The 21,927-nt window shown below is 38.8% G+C and overlaps 1 protein-coding gene across 3 annotated transcripts in view; it reads left to right on the top strand.

Annotated features, from left to right (window-relative positions):
• Window positions 1-894: 894 nt before the first annotated feature.
• The window catches only part of NAA35 (N-alpha-acetyltransferase 35, NatC auxiliary subunit), a 101,258-nt gene continuing 80,225 nt past the window's right edge, over window positions 895-21,927 (top strand). The window contains exons 1-5 of one of the 3 annotated variants that reach the window (XM_081237827.1): window positions 895-1,017; window positions 1,827-1,955; window positions 13,150-13,183; window positions 18,566-18,680; window positions 19,749-19,823. In XM_081237827.1, the coding sequence (XP_081093953.1) occupies window positions 1,832-1,955; window positions 13,150-13,183; window positions 18,566-18,680; window positions 19,749-19,823 (348 nt within the window). In that variant the 5' untranslated portion in view covers window positions 895-1,017; window positions 1,827-1,831. The other 2 variants (XM_081237826.1, XM_081237828.1) reach the window with 2 other exon arrangements.

The raw sequence follows: 21,927 nt of genomic DNA, 5'->3' as shown, positions 1-21,927 counted from the left end.
AATTTATAAGCTTTGCCATTGAAGGCTCAATTGACTGAAATTACTTTAACATTTTGGAGATCATGTATGTCTAAAAGCATGAATTGGAACTGCACTGAAAGTCAAATTCACTTAAAAAAGAAATTAATGTGGCTTCACCAAGAAAAAAAAGCTTTTGTGCATGCACATTTTCATTCCTAAGTAAATACCTAGGAGTGTAATTGCTGGATCATGTAAACGCATGATTAATTTTATAGTAAAAGACAAACTGTTTACTAAAGTGGTTGGACCATTTTGGATTCCCATCAGGAACATATGAGAGGTCCAGCTGCTCCATGTTGTCAACATTTGATACCGTCTTTTAAATTCTGGCCATTTTAATGGCTATGTAGTGATAAGCATGCGTTACGTTTCATACCCATACTGGTCTACTTATGTAACCCCACTTTAAAACTGATTTTATTAATTTCAGGAAAAATCTAAACCATGTAAAGGCTCTCTAGGAAACATAAAACCGGTGTCAGGGAGCACCAGCTCGATGGAGCTCTCGTAGCTGGGCTCTTCATGCAAGGTCCCAACAACTAAGGCCTCCGCGTACTTCCAACGCTTCCTCGCGCCTCCCCGGCACCTTTCTAAGAATTTCCCAGGGAACCGCGCGGCGCGAAGCGGGGCGGGCTCTGGGTCCTCAGGCTCCGCCCTTTACCGGCACTCACCCCCTCACTACCCAGGCCAAGGCCGCAGGCTGGAGAAGGAAGGTAGCTTCCGGTCTCGCGATTGGCTCTAGTCCCGCGAGAAGAGAAGATATCCGCCCTGGACGAAGGCTGTCGGTAGCGAGGAAGGGGGTGTGTTCAGGGAGCGCGAAGTCCCAAGGCGTGAGGGAGAGGAGGCGGGGTCGCGCGCACCGGGCGTACGCATGCGCGCACGCGGCCGGTCGGGCTGGGCTGAGAGGGGAGGGGTCGGCGGCGGCGGCCCAGGCGGCGTCGTTATTTCCGCGATTTGGGCGGTGCGTGGCAGCGCGGGTGGCCACGGGAGGAGTAGGTAGGAACCGCCGTGCGGAGCCATTGAGACTTCTTCCCTCCCGTGTCAGAGAGCCGCAGCACCCCGCGCGCGTGGCGGACCCTGGGGACGCCAGGTCACCCTGCGGCCCCTGCCCTCCCGTCGCGCTTCAGGTAGGAGCTGCGGGCTTCCCCGTGCCCGCTGCCCGCCGGGGCCCTGGCCTTTCTCAGTGTTATCGGGGCGACGACCCGGCACCGGGCGTGCCAGTTCTCCCGCGCGACGACAGCCCTCTCCTCGCCTCCGTGCCCGTGGGGCTGGGGCCGGGCCGGGCTGACCCGGGTGGGGCGGTCTCCTCCTCAGGTGCGCCCCCGCCCTGGGCCCGGCGGCTGGGGCCCGGCGGTGCGCTCCCTCACCCCATGCCCCCCGGACAAGCTGTGTAGGGGTCCGGCCGGGCCGGGAGAGGTTGGCCCGGCGAGCTCCGGGCAGGTGAAGGACCACCTTGACTTGAGTAGTTGCTGGGGTCTTGGGCTTCGAGAGGGGACTCTGAAGAGTGCCTTGGTTATTTGTGGCCAGTGTTGAAAGTAGGAAGCTCTGGAGTTGGTTCTCTTTGGGCCAGTGGTGGGATGGTTTGTGATTTTTTCTTCCTAAATAGGCACAGCAGCAGCAGTGTTAATTGACGTGGGATTTAATTGCAGTAAGGTAGGTTTTTACAGTGCGGTCCTCAAACTCAGAAGAGCTCTGCTTAAAGAGTTTAAGTAAGACTTTCATCCAATACTTAAACGCACATGGTTTGCAAATACTCTTGCCCTGAAAGCTACATCCTCTCTTTTACACCAATATTAATTTTATAGGAATAATGGTTATGAAAGCTTCTGTAGACGATGATGATTCAGGATGGGAGCTCAGTATACCAGAAAAGATGGAAAAAAGCAATACAAACTGGGTGGACATAACCCAAGATTTTGAAGAAGCTTGTCGAGGTGAGTTTGAATTTTTGAATTAGAAGTTCAAAATTTGGGAAAGGGTGCAATAAAAATGTGGATTGTGATTTCTAAACTATCTCAATAAATGGAAAAAAATCAACATGTGTGGTTTATCGAGTTTGTTAACCACACATATTCCCTATCCTCTGATTTTAACTTTCATTTAAAGCCAGTTTATATAGGATATAGCATTAAATACAGATGTTCAGGTAGTTTCTTGGGTTAAAATTTTCTAACTTTTAAATAACAGGTTAGAGAGCACATAGCAGTAATTTCAAACTGTGGAAATACGAATTCTGTCGCCCTAAAGACGGGAGTATTGTATATTTGAGGTTTGAAAATAATCGGATCATGTCATTCCCTGCTTAAGATCCTCCAGTGGCTTCGTGTTGCATGTAGAATAAAATTCAAACTTCTTCCCTTTGACCTATGTGATCTAGTGTCTGCCTCAGACTTTTTTTTGTACCACTGCTTCACTAGACTCATTATGATAAGTCATGAGATCCTTATCTCATTAAACACACTAAGGTCGTGTCCCCAGGTTTTACATAGCTGGCTCCTTCCTGACCACTTAAATGTTACTGTTCCAGGGACTTCTCTGGTGGTCCAGCGGTTAAGGCTCCGTGCTCCCAATGCAGGGGGCCCAGGTTCCATCCCTAGTGAGGGAACTAGATCCCGCATGCCGCAACTAAGACCCGGTGCAGCCAAATAAATAAATAAATATTTTTTTTTTTAAATGTTACCGTCCCAGTGAGGTCTCAACAGCCAATCTAAGCAGATTTATCCCCTCATTCTCTTCTATCCAGCTCCACCTCAGTTGAATCACCCTGCTTTATTTTCTTCATAGCACATATCTACTGTGAGAAACCATCATTTTCAATTATCTTTTATTATTAGCCTCACTCACTGAAATATAAGCTTTGTGAGTGCAGAAATCCTGTCGATAACCCTAGCACACAGAACAGTGCCTGGCACATAGTAAGTTCAGTAGATGCTTGGGCATAAATGATTGGAGAAATAAGCATGTTCGTTGTTTGAGAGGAAAGAGCCTTAGGGAGAGAATGAAGGTAAGAGAAAGGAACAAATGATAGAGTGACAGCTTGAACTTCAAGAGAGGATGGGATCAAGAACATTGTAGAGAAATTAACCTCAGGAAAAGAATAGGGACTTACTGAGACAGGAGAATGAAGGTTAAGGTGATGAAGATACAGGTATATTTCTAAGTGGGTGGGGAGGAATGGTGGAGGGATTCACACCATGATGGCTTCTATTTTCTTGGTGAACAGAGGGTTAGGCTTTTAGTGATGGTGACGTGCGTTTAGAATAGTGCTCTTAAGGAGAGGAGTAAAGACTTGGAGCAGCTGCAGGTGGAAAGGGAGCCAGCTGAGTATAAGCAAAGCGATAACTCATGTGCTTACCCTTCGACTGTTTTGAAATCCATGTCCAGTTGAAGTATGCCTAGGTGAGATAGTGGAAAGAACATTAGACTGAGCGTTGGGTGACTGCCCAAATATGTCTCTCTAAGGAAGAATTAAGTGTAAGTTACAGTGTAGTTTTTGTGCTCAGTGTTCTTAGACTATTAAGTGGATCACACCTATAATCTTGGATTGATTTTCAGTGACTTATGAAGGTTTTATGAAATATATATGGCTTGAGTTGGGCCGTAAAGGACTGGTCAAGTTTCTGTTAAGTGAATGTTAGGGAATTACTCTAAACTGAGATGAACCATTAGAGCCAAAGTTCAGTGAAACTTTTATGTTTTTTTAAATATAAATTTATTTATTTATGTATTTATTTTTGGCTGTGTTCGGTCTTTGTTGCTGCGCGTGGGCTTTCTCTCGTTGTGGCGAGTGGGGGCTACACTTTGTTGCGGTGCGTGGGCTTCTCGTTGCGGTGGCTTCTCTTGTTGCAGAGCACGGGCTCTAGGCGCCCGGGCTTCAGTAGTTGTGGCTCGCGGGCTCTAGAGCGCAGGCTCAGTAGTTGTGGCGCACAGGCTTAGCTGCTCCACGGCATGTGGGATCTTCCTGGACCAGGGCTTGAACCCGTGTCCCCTGCATTGGCAGGCGGATGCTTAACCACTGCACCACCAGGGAAGCCTAGAGACCTTTATGTTTGATGAACAGTGAATAATTCTGCTTCTTTGGGGAAGGAACCTTGAGTAGAAAATATGGTTTAGTACCTGCTTCAGTGTGGATTGAGAGAGGGTGGCATATCATTTTGTTGCCAGCATCAGACTATCCTATTAAATACTCCTCCATAATTAGCCCTTGTACTGTCTCAAGTGGCTCAAATGTGAGGTATACTTCTTGAAACTAAAAAGTTGATATAGAATTAATCTTTATGTATGATTTTAGGACTGAAAGCTGTTAGCTTTTTTTTTTTTTTTTTGCTGTACGCGGGCCTCTCAGTGTTGTGGCCTCTCCCGTTGCGGAGCACAGGCTCCGGACGCGCAGGCTCAGCGGCCATGGCTCACGGGCCCAGCCACTCCGCGGCATGTGGGATCTTCCCGAACCGGGGCATGGACCCGTGTCCCCTGCATCGGCAGGTGGACTCTCAACCACTGCGCCACCAGGGAAGCCCCTGTTAGTATTCTTGAGCCTATGGTATTAATAATTTGTTTTCCCCTCCTGAAATAATCAGATTCATAGCCTTGATTATAGGTTAGACTTCTAACATCTTTCTGAAAACTAAATTTAATACACATACCATTACGTCTTTTTCTTAGCTGTCGCCATGGTTTCTCTTTGGTAACAGTGTGATGGCATTTGGATAGACTTTGGTGATTTCGGAGGAGGGGAGTACTATAAAATAATCTGCATACTGATGACAGCGTTTTTCATGCACATTTCTACTTATTCTTTTAGTGGCTCTTCAAAATCTTCTGGATCAAATTCTAACTTTCATCATTTATTTCTTATTGGTCCCATGGCACACATTCCTGCCACATTTCCTATAGCTGACATTGAGGCTTTTTTTTTTTTTTCTTTTCCAAATTATTTTGCATGTGTAGTGCCATCACTTATTTTACCTGATATGTAACATATCATTTGTCTAAATTACACCTCTGAGCTTCCCTTCTCTGGGAAACCTTGCCTAATTCAGTCCATCTCATTTTGTTACCTGTAAAGCCTCTGCTCTTTATATTCCGTTTGTTTGTCTATATTTAGGTACTTTCTGATTACAGAGTTACAACTTAAGACACTTCACTTAAACATAAACGATCATAAAAGATACACTGCTGCTGCTGCTTCTGCCTGCTAGATTCCCTTCTTCCACCCTTGCTCTGCATAGCCAACAACCTCTCCTAGGATGTTGACACCATTAGGTGTCTAGAGCCCAGAGGTAATACAAGGTCAGCTGTAATTACTTTCATTCTTTTTAAACTCTAATTTAGGAGGATATGGGCCCATCCTCTCATCCTATTTTCTTCTCTCTTTGATGGCTTAGTTCATTCTTCCTTAGTCAATCTTTATAACAGGTATCACTGTTTAGGACCCCCATAAGCCATCCAGTTCCTTTAGGTCTTGCCCAGTACTTTCAGAAAACTCCTTTTGTTGTTTTCTCTTCCCTCATTTAAAATCCAGGATGCTTAAGCCTCTTATTTCTCTTCTTTCCTGTTGTCTTCTCTCACCCAGAACAATATATTTGTTTTTAAGAATAAATCAATATTCTAAGACCATGTTTCTTCAAACCAGAGAATATCTGTATCTTGTACTTCAGAAGTATGAGAACCTGTATTACATGAAATGCTGTCATTGTGGGTGATTGCCAGGAACCAGCATAATTATGAACACAAGCTTGGGCCCTGACACTGTAGCAATAGTTGATTATAATGTTATCATCCATTTGGTCTGGAATATGTTTCTGTAATCTTTTAAAAAGGTTATCATTGAACTGATTGCATAGCATTGAACAATTATTATAGAAGAAGTATAGATCCTTGATAAAATTTTAATGAGCTTTCACTCCACCCCCTCAACTCATGAACCCCAGTTTGAGAATCATTGTTCTATGCATTTGCTGTTTGTTACCATTTTATTCTAAGAGGAAAAAGATGGACAGAAATTGTCCTGGTGAAAGATCAGGGCAACCTGTAAAACATTTTTTTAAGTGATTGTAGTTTTGGAAATGAAAATTATGTTTTCCTTGTCTGTACTATCAAGAATTTTTTTTTTTTTTTGGTAAGAGGACCAATTATTCATTCATTCATTCATTATTTTATTTTATTTTATTTTTATTTATTTATTTATTTATTTTGTGGTACACGGTCCTCTCACTGTTGTGGCCTCTCCCGTTGCGGAGCGCAGGCTCCGGACGCGCAGGCTCCGGACGCGCAGGCTCAGCGGCCATGGCTCATGGGCCCAGCCGCTCCGTGGCACGTGGGATCTTCCCGGATCGGGGCACGAACCCGTGTCCCCTGCATTGGCAGGCGGACTCTCAACCACTGCGCCACCAGGGAAGCCCTCAAGAATATTTTTAATGGTGGGGCATGGATCGGGTGAGCAGCACTGGTAATTGTGGATCATTCTTGTTCTCCACCAGGGGTGATTTTGCCCCTCAAGGGACATTTGCCAATGTCTTGAGACGTGTTTGGCTGTCACGTTCAGGGGTGGGAGTTTGCTACCGATGTCTAGGGTGCACATTGAGGATGCTGCTCATCATCGGATGCACGGGATGGCCCCCACAAAAAATAAGTTTTCTGCCCAAAATATCAGTAGTGCTGCTTGGTTCACTCCATGTAGATTACTTTTAAGAATGTTCAGCTATCATTTAACCTCTTTGACCTTGGATTTTTTTAGGAAAGGAACACATGGATGTCATAAGACCTCTGACGACTAGCATTAAATAGCACATGCAGTAGGAAGGGAATGGGATTTGTTGCATTTTGAAGGCTCTTCTTACCAAATTTCCCCTATAATCTTGTATTGTTTATCCTGCTCTATAGAAAAGGTGTCCTCAGAAGTCACCATTTTCCCCCTGTTAGTTGGTTATTTTAGTAATCATGATTCTAGTTAGCAGGCTTTTATTGCTGTTCTTGATTCCCCCCACTCCCATTTGGGCATTATCTATGGACTTCCCCCCACATAGAGCTATGCAAATATTATTCATAGCTGAGCCAAAGTGTAAAACGGTTTTGCTTTTCCCTTCCTACACATTTCTGTTTTATGCAAAAAATATTTACTCAGAAACCATGTACTTGTCATTAATTCTACCTTACACCCTTCACCAGTTGTCTAAATCTTCTTAAGACATTCAGGCACATCAGACATCCTATTGTTTTTAATCTCCATGAAGAAATTTCTTCTCAAGTCTCTTACTTTGCTCAGATCTGGACTTTTGCCTTTTGTACCTGGTGTGATCCTGAGATCTTCCTTCATCTTCAGCCTGGGGTTTCTTACTTTTCTCCCTTGTTTTGATCAGACATCTTTATTATCTTCCTGAGTAAAGCATATGGGAGATACAGTTTTTTGAGACTCTGGGTGTCTGAAAATGTCTTTATTGTATCCTCCCACTTTATTGATAATACATCTGGGTATGTTTGAGAATTTTGAGCGCATTGCTCAAGTGCCTGATGACATTCTGATTACCGAGCTTTCATATGTAACCTTTTAGTATCTTCTCTTTGTTCCCCATGTCCAGAACTTTCACAATGGTTTGCTTTGTTGATGACTCTGGAGCCCTTTCACTTTGATCTTTCAGTTCTGGGGAATTTTCTTTTTTTTTTTCCTTAAAAATAGTTTTATTTTAAATCCAAATGAATTTTTAGTTTAAATCCAAACTTTTACAAAAACTAAACACTTTCTTAATTAAGTATATACCAAAAATATTAATGATTTAACTTGCTTCTGTGTATAGTTTTTCCATACATGAGCACCACCATGATCATTACCATTACAACTACAGCATTCTTTTTTTTAAATTAATTAATTTATTTATTAATTTATTTTTGGCTGTTTGGTCTTCGTTGCTGCATGTGGGCTTTCTCTAGTTAGGGCGAATGGGGGCTACTCTTCATTGCGGTGCACGGGCTTCTCATTGCGGTGGCTTCTCTTGTTGCGGAGCACAGGCTCTAGGCTCGCAGGTTTCAGTAGTTGTGGCATACGGGCTCAGTAGTTGCAGCTCGAGGGCTCGAGAGTGCATGCTCAGTAGTTGTGGTGTTCTGGCTTAGTTGCTCCGCGGCATGTGGGGTCTTCCCAGACCAGGGCTCAAACCTGTGTGCCCTGCATTGGCAGGCGGATTCTTAATCACTGCACCACCAGGGAAGTCCCACAGCATTCTTTTTTAAAACTTGTTTTTCATCCAGAATTTCACACATTAATTTTTCAGTTGGATATTTAAATTCCACTATTAATCATGAATCACAGAAATGGCAGTCAAAGATATCCTCTGATCTTCCTTACTCTGACTCTTTTTTCATATGGCTTTCTGAGTTTGGCAATTGTTAACAGATTTACGAAGCTGCGGGAAGATGCCGATGACCCCATTTCCTTCTTCCTTCCCTCTGTAATTCCTATGTCTGTGTAAGGATAGGCTCTCCACTTCAATACAAGTCTTGCACAGGATGTTCTACACATATATTTTTGTATATTTATTGAAAAAAATCCATGTATAAGTGGACCCACGCAGTCCAAACCCATGTTGTTCATGGGACAACTGTAGATCCTTCACACGCCTTCTCAACACTGCACTCCACATAACCACTGAGTGACAAACATGGATGGGGTCATTTATCTTGAGTCTTTCTTCTATTATATGTGGAATCTGCTATTCAAGTCTGATAGGTTTTTGCTTCCATTTGGTCTTTTCTGTTTCACATATTCTGTGGGGAACTTTCTTGAATTACTCTATTTCCTCTTTGTTTTTTTCTCTATTCACATTATGGAGTGTTTACTTTTTGAATATTGAAACGTCTAGGCTGAGTATCTGGTTTTTTTCTTATGCTTTCTTGCCCATTTTCCATCTCTTTGTATTTTTCCTCAACGCTGTGGACTGATTGTTTGTGTTCCCCCAAATCATATATTGAAACCTAATGCCCGATGTGATGGTATTAAGAGGTGGGGCCTTTGGGAGGTGCTTAGGTCATCATAGTGGAGCCCACATGATTGGGATTGATGTTCCTATGAAAGAAACCCCACAGAGCCTCCCTAGTCCCTTTTGCCATGTGAGGTTATAGTGAAAAGATGGCTGTCTAGGAAGTGGGCCCTCTCCAGACACTGAATCTGGTGGTGCTTTGATCTCAGACTTTCTAGCCTCCAGAACTGTGAGAAATAAAAGTTTGTTATTCATAGGCCACCCAATTTATGGTATTTTAGTTATAGCTGCCTGAGTGGACTAAGACTCTCAATTTAATTTTTCTTTTCTGCTGTATTTAATTTCTAAGATTTTTTCCCTCTGAATGTTTCTTTTTTTCATAAAAGTAGAGTGTTTTTGTTTCAGGGTTGCAATATTTTTTCTAAGAATAATAATAGTTCTTTTGAAATTTTGTTTCCCAACGTAGTGTCTTTCCTCCAACTTGCCTTTTTTAGTTTGTTTTCTTTGGTTTCTATCTTTCGTGTTAGGGGATTACTTTAGATATCTAAGAATCCTTTGTTGCCTGTCGAAGGTGGGGGGCTGCCAAAAAGCCAACTGGAAGCTCCGAATTTTTGAGCGGGACTCCTCTGCTGTGAACGCCAGTATCAGGTGATCTGACTTGGCTTTTGTGTTGGAGAACCTCTGGTGTCAGTTATTTAGCTCCTTCCTCTTGGAAAGATTATATTCTGTAGAGAAAATTTATCTAATCTCCTGCTTGAGGTTGAAGATTTGACTGTCTGCCTGTGATTTAACAGGTAAGTGGGGGAAGAGGTCTGGAATTTCCACGTATTCACTTAATGCCCCCTCTTTCCAGTACTGAACCCTACCCTTTAAATAACCTTCTGTCCCTGGAGATTTTTTGGTTTGCCCTTTTCAAAGAAAGCCTTCAGTATTATCCAAGGTGAGGGAGGGGTAGTTATCTTGTTCTGTAAATTAGGGCAGGGCTCTGGGCTGTCTGATGGCTCAGTTCTCTCTATTTTAGCCCATCTTTATATCCTCACTTTCAGAGGTAAGTGGTAAATCAGGTTGGTTTTGGCTTTCTCCACTGCTGGTTTTATTTTTCTTGGGTTTGCTAGGAAACGACTTGTCTTTCTGTTTCCAAGTTTCCCTAATTTTGTTGTATTATTTCTGCACCAATTTTTCCTCTTCCTTTAGGTTCATAGCTTTCTTCAAAAAAAATTTTTTTTTTCCTTTAATTGCTTAAATGAGATTTCAGGAGGGAGTTAAAGGTTGTTGCATGTGTTCAGTTGGCCACCTTTACCCAGGGGTAAACTTTAATTCATCTGTTTAATTATCACTGTACAACGGTATTGGATTCCAGCTATATCATAGGTTCAGTAGGGTCTTCATAGCGACCCTAGCAGTGAACTTAACCATGATTTACAATGTTATGTGTAGAAATATATTCAAAGATCTGTAACACCAGTTTTCAAATTACCTTCTCATTTATAAGAGGGTAAAATGTATTTGTGTTGTCAAATAGTTACATGTTTTTCTCATCCCATTAGATTACTTTTCTTCAGGAGAATGATCGTATGCTTCAAGTGCTTAGCACTGTTGCAAACCCAAACTCCAGCTACAAGTTATTGTTCATTGTTCATTTCCAAGGCAAAAGGGAGGATGTCCTAAGGAACTTTTAACAGAATCATCTAGTACAAGCCTTCATTTTACAGATGATAAAATCAGGGCCCAGAGTGATCGACTTGCTTCTAGGTCTGTGGAGTGTTCAGTGAGGCTATTTGGTACCCAAATCTACCCTAAGTATATGGTAAATTATTACAGCAGTTCTCAATTTGTTGGTATCAGAACCCCATTATACTCTTAAAAATACCTTCTTATGCTTTTAAAAAGTATTGTTTATGTGTATTATATGTATATTGATGTTTACGGTATTAGAATTTAAAACATTTTAAAAATACTTGTTCATTTGAAAATGGTAATAAACCCATTGCATGTCAACATAACATTTTTAAAATGAAAAATGTATTTTCCAAAACAACAACTTTGAAGAGTGGCATTGTTTTATACTTTTGAAAATCTCTTTGATGTCGGCATAATAGAGGGCACCTGAATTTCCTATCTGCTTCTGTGTTCAGTCTGTTGCCACATGTCATTTTGGTAGAAGTATAGGAAGTATATCAGGCCTCACCAAATATGTAGTTAAAAGATGGTGGAACCTTTTCAGGTAATTGTGGATATTCTTTGCTACTAAACCAAAACTTGGCAGGTGGTAGTTTCTTAAAGATTAAGTTTGCAGTGTGGAATCTGAAAGCATATCAGTGGACCTTTCATGCTGTGTTACATAAAGTATATTGGTCTGTCTAGAACGTTGAATGGATCTTTATCCATGCCTAATTTTGTAACATGCATTGCTATTTGCAAAATATTGGTTTAGTGAGTTAAGCACATTTTCCAAGTGTTGACACACTTCATTATACAGTATTAAAAAGCACATTTGTTAATATCGCCACAGTATCCTCAGGAAAGCCTTTTTAAGTATTTGGACACTGTCAAGTTCACAGTGGCAGATACATGTTTTCCAAAATTCTGATTTTTTCTTGAAAGCTCAAATTTTATCACTGGCAATAAACCTTGTCAGTTATTTTCCTAAAGTGACAAACTCATTTATTTTCAAGAAAATGCCATATTGTCAAGTCTGAATAACTATAATTTGTCACTGTTCTTTCAAGTAAAAGTGGTGTTCCATGATAGTTGTGCAAGAGCTTTTCCTTGAGACAGTCTCTTAAGCAGAGGAAGTGTTTATGTATACTTCCCATTTGTCAAATAGAATATTAAAAAGATGTATTCAAAGATTGTAATTTAATTAGGTATATCAGGACCAGCCCTAGGATGAAGTGAGTGAGGCAATTAGGGTACAGAATTTAAGAAGGCACTACTTGAAAGTGCCTTCTTTAATTTTGCACCCTACGTGCCTTACTTGCACTCTGGTCCTGGCCCTGAGATTAATAATTTTTACTGTTCCATCAAGGACTTCTTAAGTGAAAGTGCATGGAAGTGAAGAATACACTGTTTAGCTTGGGGCCACTGTCTTGATTTGTGCTGAAGCTACAGAGTTTTGCCCTTTTCCTCTTTACACCATTGCTTTTGCATCATCATTGTAATTGTCAACACAATGAAAAAAAGTTTAGTATTATTTACAAAATGTATTAGTATTATTTTAGTATTTTAGTTTTAGTATTATAACAAAATGACTTTAACATCACATGCTCCTGGGTTCTCAAACCATCTTTGAGAACCACTGTATGTTCTATTATGCTTCATTACAGTATTTTGATAAATGCTTCTCATTGATTTATCGTTTTGGTACATGGAACTTTGAAAAATGAATGTCATTTAACTTATTAGCTAGGGAGATTAGTAATATTCTGAGAACTGCTTCTTTTTGTCTTCCACAGGAGTTGACCATCAACATTTAAGCTACTTAAAAATGATACAGTAGTGGTCCTCCCTTTACTTGCACATTGAAATCATCTGGAGTACTTTAAAACCACTCTATGGGTCCCACTCCTAGAATTTGATTGGTTTGGGGTGCTGATTGGACATTGGGATTTTCAAAAGCTCCCCAATTGATACTGATATGCAGCCAAGGTTGAGAACTGCTGCTTTATGGAGGATTAACACTCTTTTGACCAGCTGTTTATGCAAGTGTTTTCTACATTATTTAAATAAAATGTAATAAAAAAAATAGTTTCGACACCATTCCTGGGACAAAAAGAGATTAGATTATGATGCCAAGTAGTTTAAAAACAACTTGAGAAATAGCATATAGTTCTGTGAAAAAGTTTACTTAGGGAGAAATGTATTAGTGGTTTTTTTTAAATGAGGCTGATAATTCTGGTTGTATTATTGTAGCCTGTGATGGGTCACTTGTTAATTCTCAGAAGTTCAATTTATAGTTAGTGTTTAAATATTCACTGTGTAGAAGACATTATATTAGTAATTGAGTAGAAATAATATGACCATTTCTTAGAAAATGAAGTTTAAAGGACTGCAGGCACATTTTTCAGGTGCTAATATTTTGTTTCATTTTTTTCTTAGAATTAACAGTTAAATATAAATATGGTATTATTCAAAAGATTTTTCTCTTTGTTTCTTTTAGAATTAAAGTTGGGAGAACTGCTTCATGATAAGCTGTAAGTATTTGTGTCCTTTGAAATAGTGTAGTGTAATATTTCCATCTATTTTGTCTCCCGTGCAATAGTATTCCTTGAAGTCTGAGTAATTTTACATTTCAAAGCTGTAAGAATAACACTATTTATATATTTTTAACCTTGGTCAGCTGTTTTGGGGCAGCTTACCTTAGTCGTGATAGGAAGTGGTTGTACCTAGTGAAACTGTGACTTATGGTCATACCTTGAGGGTAGGTGTACAGGATGTGGAATTTCGTGAGAAAAGGTATTGGTTGCATGTCGTATGTGATACGCTGGTTGATAACCAGAGGTAGGTGATTAAATGCCTAGATGAAAGTAGATTGAGAATCCCTAGAAAGGTAAATGAAAGGAAATTCTTGATTATATTTATACTCCCATAGATAGCCTCAGTTCCCATACTGCTGTGGCCAGACTCAATTTTCAAGGTTGGGAGTATGAAATTTTAAATTAGTAAGTAGACAAGATTGGACGTTTGTTAGGGGAAGTAGAAACTTGAAATTTAGTTCTTCTCAGACTTCAGTGACATCAGAATCATCAGAAGGGTTTTAAAACACAGATTTCTGGAACCCACCCCCAGAGTTCCTTAGTTAGTAGGTCTAGTGTGGAATCACAGAAGTTGCATTTCTTAAGTTCTCAGGTGAGATTGATGCTGCTGATCTAGGGACCACACTTTGAGAACCACTGTAGGTCATCATTTTGATGTCACTGGCAGTGATAGGAAGGATATAATGAAATCAAACCATAAGCTAATGCAGGAAAGAACGTGGCTCCTGACTATGGAATAACATTTGAGAGAGGGCCGCTAGAGGGTCATAGCCCTCTTCATTTCCCCAAGGTTTTAGACACTGAGCCCAGGGATCATGATTGCCAGCAGCCTACCCTGGCCATCTATTAAATTTGTATCCTTTTAATCCATATCTTCTTTAACTGTCATTTCTTTTCCCCCTAGCATGTACGGTCTTCTAGCCTTCTATGTCATACACTTATCTTTATTGTTTGTTTCCTTCCACTAGAATGTAAGCCCCATGAGACAGGCAAATTTGTTTTGCTCACTCATGTATCTCAAGTGCCTAGAACAGTGCCTAGCACATAAGCAGGCACTCAGTATTTGTTGAATGCATGGAATAGCTAACTTACTGCTACTCTGGTTTCTGTAGCAATTTTACTAATAAAGCAAATACCTTATTTAAAAAAAAATTTTTTATTGCAGTATAACTGCCTTACATTGTTGTGTTAGTTTCTGCTGTACAATGAAGTGAACCAGCTATATGTATACCTGTATCACCTCCCTCTTGAGCCTCCCTCCCACCCCCCACCCCACCTGTCTAGGTCATCACAGAGTACCAAGCTGAGCTTCCTGTGCTTTATAGCATGTTCCTGCTAGCTATTTTATGCATGGTAGTGTATATATGTCAATCCTAATCTCCCAATTTGTCCTACCTTTCTCTTCCCTGCTGCCTGTGTCCACGTGTCCGTTCTGTACATCTGTGTCTCTGTTCCTGCCTTGCAGATAGGTTCATCTGTACCATTTTTCTAGATTCCACATATATGCATTAATATACGATATTTGTTTTTCTCTTTCTGGCTTACTTCACTCTGTATGACAGACTCTAGGTCCATCCACATCTCTACAAATGACCCAATTTCGTTCCTTTTTATGACCGAGTAATATTCCATTGTATATATGTACCACATCTTCTTTATCCATTCATCTGTTGTTGGACATTTAGGTTGTTTTCACGTCCTGGCTATTGTAAATAGCGCTGCAATGAACATTGGGGTACATGTGTCCTTTTGAATGGTTTTCTCAGGGTATATGCCCAGTAGTGGGATTGCTGGGTCATATGGTAGACTTTATTGATCTAGGGTTTTAATTGTGCCATTAACAAGTTTTCTTTAGTTGTTTTCATATAAGTAATAAATGGATACTTTGTTTTTAACAAATTTAAACATTAGAGATGAAGCAGAACTTCTCATGACACCATCTGTCCAACACAATCTTTGTTCTTTGCTTGGAGATAGTCATTGTTATAAGTCATCAGATTGTTACATGTGCTGGACCTATAAAAAATATATATACTTATATACGTGAATGAAATCTATAAAACTAGTTAACTGTAAATGGGGATATATAGTACAGTATTCAGCTTTGCCATTTTTTATGTAAGGGACTTGAGCATCTGTGGAGGCTCCTGGAGCTAACCGCCTGTGGATAGCAAGGGTCGACTGTGTGTATTCTGCAAATTCCCCACCCCCCCTTTCAGTATATCTTGGAGATCTTTCCATGTTAACTCCACCTTGTTCATTTTAACTGCTGCTTTTTATTTTATAAGATGACTGTACCATAATTTGTCCTACGGTATCCCTATTGATGGACATTCAGATTGCAACTTTTTTTTGGTAATGTGGGAAAATTGAAAACATTTAATTTATACAAGCCTCTTTATACATATACATGTGCAAATGATTTTTAGGATAGAAGCCTAGAAATCAAATGACTGGATTTTAATGGATTCAGCCAAATTTTTTCCCTCACAAAAGTCTTTATCAATTTACACTAACACCAACAGCATATGAGAGTACAAATTAAAAAAAAAAAAGTTTCCTTACTCCCCCCAACCCCCGCCAAAAACCAGTATCGTTTTGTTTTGCATTACTTGATTACATTAGAATTTTAATAGCTTTTTACTTTTTTATTAATAGTTTATATTTTCTCTTCTGTTAATTATCCATTCATGTCCTTTGCCTACTTTTCTTCGGATTATTTGCCTTTTCCTATTTGTATGAGTTAGTTATATATTCTGGATATTAACTTTTTCAAAATTACCTATATTAAAAATATTTCCCCTAGATAATTGTCAGTGTTTTAACTGACTGGTTTATTGCTGCATATAAATTTTTAATATTTTACACAGTTGGAATTATCAACGTTTTTCTTTGTAGCTTTGTAAATTATTAAGAGTTTTTGTTTGTTTGCTTATTTTAGGTTTAGAACTTAGATCTGCCTGGGGTTTGTTTTATTAAATTGTGTAAATCAAAGATTTTACTTTTTCAGGATCGTTAGCCATTTGTCTTAGTAGTATTTATTGACTAATACACTGTTTTTCCACTAATTTGAAATTCCACCTTTATCATATGTACTTCCTACAAAAACATGGCTTTGGATTGTTTTTTCTTCATCTGTGTATGCTAAAATGCTTTTAATTATTACAGGTTTATAGTATCTTTGATATTTGGTGAATCCCTGTTGTTTTATTGAAAAGTTTTTTTTCCATTTTTGCATATGTTCTCTTTCAGCTTGACAAGCTCATTGAAAAATACCATTTGGGTTTTGATTCACAACATTGCATCAAATTTATAGATGAGAGTTTTCTTCAGTATGCTCATATTTTCAGAGTATCTTAAATTGAAGTATTAAGAGGTTTGATGGATTTCAGGGAGTGTCTCCTTAAAGCTCTTCTTTTTTTTTTTAATTGAATTATAGTTGATTTACAGTGTCATGTTAATTTCTGCTGTACAGCAAAATGATTGTTATACGTATGTATATGGTTTTTTTATGTATCCATTTCCATTATGGTTCATCATAGGACATCGAATATAGTTCTCTGTGCTGTTCAGTAGGACCTTGTTGTTTATCCATTCTCTATATAATAGTTTACATCTGGTAACCCCAACCTCCCACTGCATCCTTCCCCCAACCCCCTCCCCCTTGACAACCACAAGTGTGTTCTCTATGTCCGTGAGTCTGTTTCTGTTTCGTAGATAGGTTCGTTTGTGTCATATTTTAGATTCCACATATAAGTGATATCATACGGTTTTTGTCTTTTTCTGTCTGACTTCACCTAGTATGGTAATACTAAGTATTAGGTCCATCCATGTTGCTGCAAATGGCATTATTTCATTCTTTTTAATGGATGAGTAGTATTCCATTTTATTTATGTACGACTCCTTCTTTATCCATTCATCTGTCAGTGGACTTTTAGGCTGTTTCCATGTCTTGGCTGTTGTGTAATAGTGCTGCTGTGAACATAGGGGTACATGTATCTTTCTGAATTAAGATCTTTTTGAATTAAAGTTTCGTCTGTATATGCCCAGGAGTGGGATTGCTGGATCATGTGGTAATTCTATTTTTAGTTTTCTCAGGAACCTCCATACTCTTTTCCATAGTGGCTGTACCAACTTACATTCCCACCAACAGTGCAGGAGGGTTCCGTTCTCTCCACATCGTCTCTGGCATTTGTTATTTGTAGAGTTTTTAATGATGGCCATTCTGAGCAGTGTGAGGTGGTACCTCATTGTGGTTTTGATTTGCATTTCTTTAATAATTAGAGATGTTGAGCACCTTTTCATGTGCCTGCTGGCCATTTGTATTTTTTCTTTGGAGAAACGTCTGTGTAGGTCTTCTGCCCATTTTTCAATTGGGTTGTTTTTTGTTGTTGTTGTTGAGTTGTATGAGCTGTTTATGTATTTTGGAAATTAAGCCCTTGTTGGTTGCATCATTTACAAATATTTTCTCCCATTCTGTAGGTTGTCTTCATTTTGTTTATGGTTTCTTTTGCTGTGCAAAAGCTTCTAAGTTTGATTAGGTCCAATTTGTTTATTTTTCTTGATGTCTTACTGCTGCTGCTTTTCTGAGAGAAATGATTTAATATAACAAGGCAGGTGTCTTTATTTTCCTGGTAATCTAATGGCTTTAGACTAAGCAAAATAGGAAGTCAGTAGCTTGATGGACAGTCACTTTCTTTTAGGCTTTTCTTTTCTCATATCTCAAAGATATACTAACTAATCACTCCACACTACATCACAACTATCTGCTTCTATGGCTAATAAGCCACAAACACCAGACCATCAAAATTTCTGGATTTTACTTTTTTCTTATGTAATTGCCAAAACTTTGGGCATATAGATGGTAATGTGCTAGGTTTTTAGACTTTCAAGATGGAAAGAAAATGAAAAAAATCTGAAAGTTACATTTGATAATGATTATTCCAAACATAACTTTCTAAGTGTTAAATAGTTAGAAAAATTATTTAAAGAAGGCAAAATGAAATCCATTGTAGATCAATTGATCTCTTTCTTTTCAAAAACTTCTAACTTTTTGAAGGAAGAACTAAAACAACTTTGGTTTTAATTCTTTTGTTGCCTCATAGTACATATAAAATAACTTGTGACAAGTACATGGAAGAATTTTTATGTTAAAGGAAGATTATCTAATTGAAGTAGAAGTGATAGCAAGTTGGAAAGACCAAATACATAAAATAGGGTAGTTATTTAAAGTACTGTAATAATTTTTGTACCACCGTGGAATCTAGGTAAGCTTATTAGTTCATAAACAATTTGTAGAGTCAATTTTTTTATTTGCAGATTTGGTCTTTTTGAAGCTATGTCTGCCATTGAAATGATGGATCCCAAGATGGATGCTGGCATGATTGGAAACCAAGTTAATCGAAAAGTTCTCAATTTTGAACAAGCTATCAAGGTAGTCACCATTGTGCCTTTTGTGTTTTCTTTTGTTTGTTATTCATATGTTAAAACATTTTGATTAATAACGGAAATCAAACTTAGTATGTTAAAGTGTAATTTTCTTAAATGCCTCTCAGGTATGTAAACAAGCGTTGGTTATCTTTCTCCTTCCATTGAAATTTTAATTGTTTAAGGTCTCCATTAAAAGATTGCTCTACATTTGTGTCTGTGTGCACTTTTTAAGTTAATTTTTGAAAGCATTTGAGTATGTATTCACATACCTGGGTAATTGGCTTAGGGATTAAATTTTATGTATTAATATATTAAGTAAAATGCTTGTGGTAGTGAACTAGATGTTTAATTCAATGAGAATTGATTTAGAAGTTCATTCATAGTTGCCTCATAGTTTAATTTTTGCATATTTTGTGAAGAAAGATTTCCTAAGTAAGTGGATAGTGTTAAAAAAAATTAGTAGTATAGTTAATTAGTTTAAGGGAAATGTTTAAAACATTTTTTTTCTTTGTAAGTAGTTTTATTTTCTTTGTGAGTAGTTTCAATTTATTAAAATGCTTCATACTTATTAATGTTTAAAACTAATTTGAACTGTGCTTTTAAAATGCTTGGTAGTTTGACTCTTTTTTTTTTTTTTTTTTTTCTGTGGTACGCGGGCCTCTCACTGTTGTGACCTCTCCCATTGCGGAGCACAGGCTCCAGACGTGCAGGCCCAGCGGCCATGGCTCACAGGCCCAGCCGCTCCGTGGCATGTGGGATCTTCCCAGACCGGGGCACGAACCTGTGTCCCCTGCATCAGCAGGCGGACTCTCAACCACTGCGCCACCAGGGAAGCCCTGACTCTATTTTTTTATAAAGGCCTTTATTCTGTTTCAAATTCAAGAGGCTTTGATTTTTCATATTGAAGACCCATTAAAATACATTATTTTTAAGAATACAGAGTTAATTTGGCACCTTAGTTTTATCAGATGATGAGATAATTTCCTTAGAATTGGTATTTTAAAATATTTACTGTACATAGTAACCATACATATTTTTAAAACTTATATGTCATATTTCCCCTTCTTTTTAGGATGGCACCATTAAAATTAAAGACCTCACCTTGCCTGAATTGATAGGGATAATGGACACATGTTTTTGCTGTTTGGTAAGAGTTAAGATAACATGTTGGTTAATTTAAAAACTGTGACTTACTTGAATTTCAGTTTCAAAGTATATACATCAACATTGAATATGAAATATATGTAATGCTTGGCCTAGTAAGGTGTACATAAGATTAGCAGGCCAAGTTATGCTGTAGGAAACAGCATTTTATCTTTTCATCTGGGTGGTTTTAGGTTCTTATTTTCTAGAAGGATATTTTCTTTCCAAGGAAGATAATAATATATAGGCATTATCCAAAGTACCCTTTTTATTCTCAAGCTACCCAGGGAAACAAATCTGAAATTGGGAGGTTCCATTAATAAGCATGAAATTGAACCAAAGAGAATTTTGGATTGGCTTTGGATAAGTTTTTTTCCTAATCCAAGGTATATTGAAGTAAACTGGCCATTTTCTACTATGAAGAAAATTTTTTAGTGATTTATATATATATGCTGAATAGGTTGTCTTCCCTGGATCATGTGGTTTAATTGTGGGAAAATTCTCATTTGTACAGCCCTTTTTTCTGCCCCCTTCTTTCTGACTGTCCCTTTCTTTTTTAAACTTAATATTAAATCATTGTCCTTAGAAATAATATAAAATTTCTTCATTTGTGCATCCAGTAAAATATTCATTGATTCCAGTATGTATGAAGTACTTCTGTTATGTATTTTTTGTGTGTATTTTTCACTTAGGTCTTTTTTTTTAAATTATTTAATTTATTTTTGGCTGCATTGGGTCTTCGTTACTGCGTGCGGGCTTTCTCTAGTTACGGCAAGTGGGGGCTACTCTTCATTGCAGTGCGTGGTCTTCTCATTGTGGTGGCTTCTCTTGTTGCGGAGCACGAGCTCTAGGTGTGTGGGCATCAGTAGTTGTGGCATGCGTGCTCAGTAGTTTTGGCTCACAGGCTCTAGGGGGCAGGCTCAGTAGTTTTGGCTCGCAGGCTCTAGGGGGCAGGCTCAGTAGTTGTGATGCATGGGCTTAGTTGCTCCGCAGCATGTGGGATCTTCCCGGACCAGGGCTTGAACCCGTGTCCCCTGCATTGGCAGGCGGATTCTTAACCACTGTGCCACCAGGGAAGTCCCTCACGTAGGTCTTACATCAGCTCTGCAAGCTATCTGGTATTACTCTTCTCTATTTGCCTAGGGTTACTTGGCTAGGAGGGGGCATAACCAGAATCCTGATCCTGATTCTTCTTCCTCCAAAGCTGTCTGTTTCTCTCAGAGATGTATTTATTACTCTTTAGCCATTTACTGTCCTAGTGGAATAGGATAAAAGGAGGCAAGAAGGAGAATTTTTGTCAAAGTTGAGGAACAATTCTGTGAGACTCAGGGCTGTATCTAAGTTTGAACTTTAATAGGCAGATGGTTTTCAGTCTGGAAAGTCTCCTGCACACTAGTAACGCAAAATACACATCTTAATTAGAGCAGTTTTCATGTGCTTTTCTCATTTTGTAATGTAGCTTTTTTTTTTTTTTGCTCTATTGCAGAATTCTTGGACTTAGTGTAAATTATAACTAAATAAACTTGGGCAAATTATTTACAGTCTCTGACTATTTCTTTATATGTAAGATGAGAAAAATACTGCCTTCCTCAAAGTGTTAGGAAAAAATGAGATAAGATATATGAAAATACCTAGCATAGTACTTAAATATCATGATTACTCAGTTTTGGCTGCTGTTCTTCTAGCTTCTAGCACATGGTACTTGGCTCATGGTAGTCACTCAATAAAATAGTGTTGCCTGATTATTTTTGTGTTTTAGAAAGATCCCTCTGAGTGGGGGTACTGAAGTAGAGGTGGGAGGCAGGGAAACAAGTTGCATAGTTTCTTGTAGTAATCTAGGTGAGATGTGATGCACTTGACTGGGTTAGTAATAGTTGGGATGAAAAAGAAGAGTTGAATGAGTGGCTAAGAACCGGGTTAGCTATAAAGTTGTGAATTTCTTAATTTCATGGGTTTTTATTGACTACATTGTAGAACTGATAGCTTTTGGATGTGATGTAAGGAAGCCCTGTAATTTCATTAATCTCCGAATATTTGCAAACTGAATTATATAAAAGAATGCTTCCCATATCTTTTACTTTAAGGTAATCATGTTTTTAATTCTTGAA

Source organism: Mesoplodon bidens (assembly GCF_964165515.1).
Source record: "Mesoplodon bidens genome assembly, chromosome: 6".
NCBI classification, from domain to species: Eukaryota; Metazoa; Chordata; class Mammalia; order Artiodactyla; family Ziphiidae; genus Mesoplodon; species Mesoplodon bidens.
Note: the sequence above shows the minus strand (reverse complement) of the source record. Positions and strands in the feature narration are given on the sequence as shown.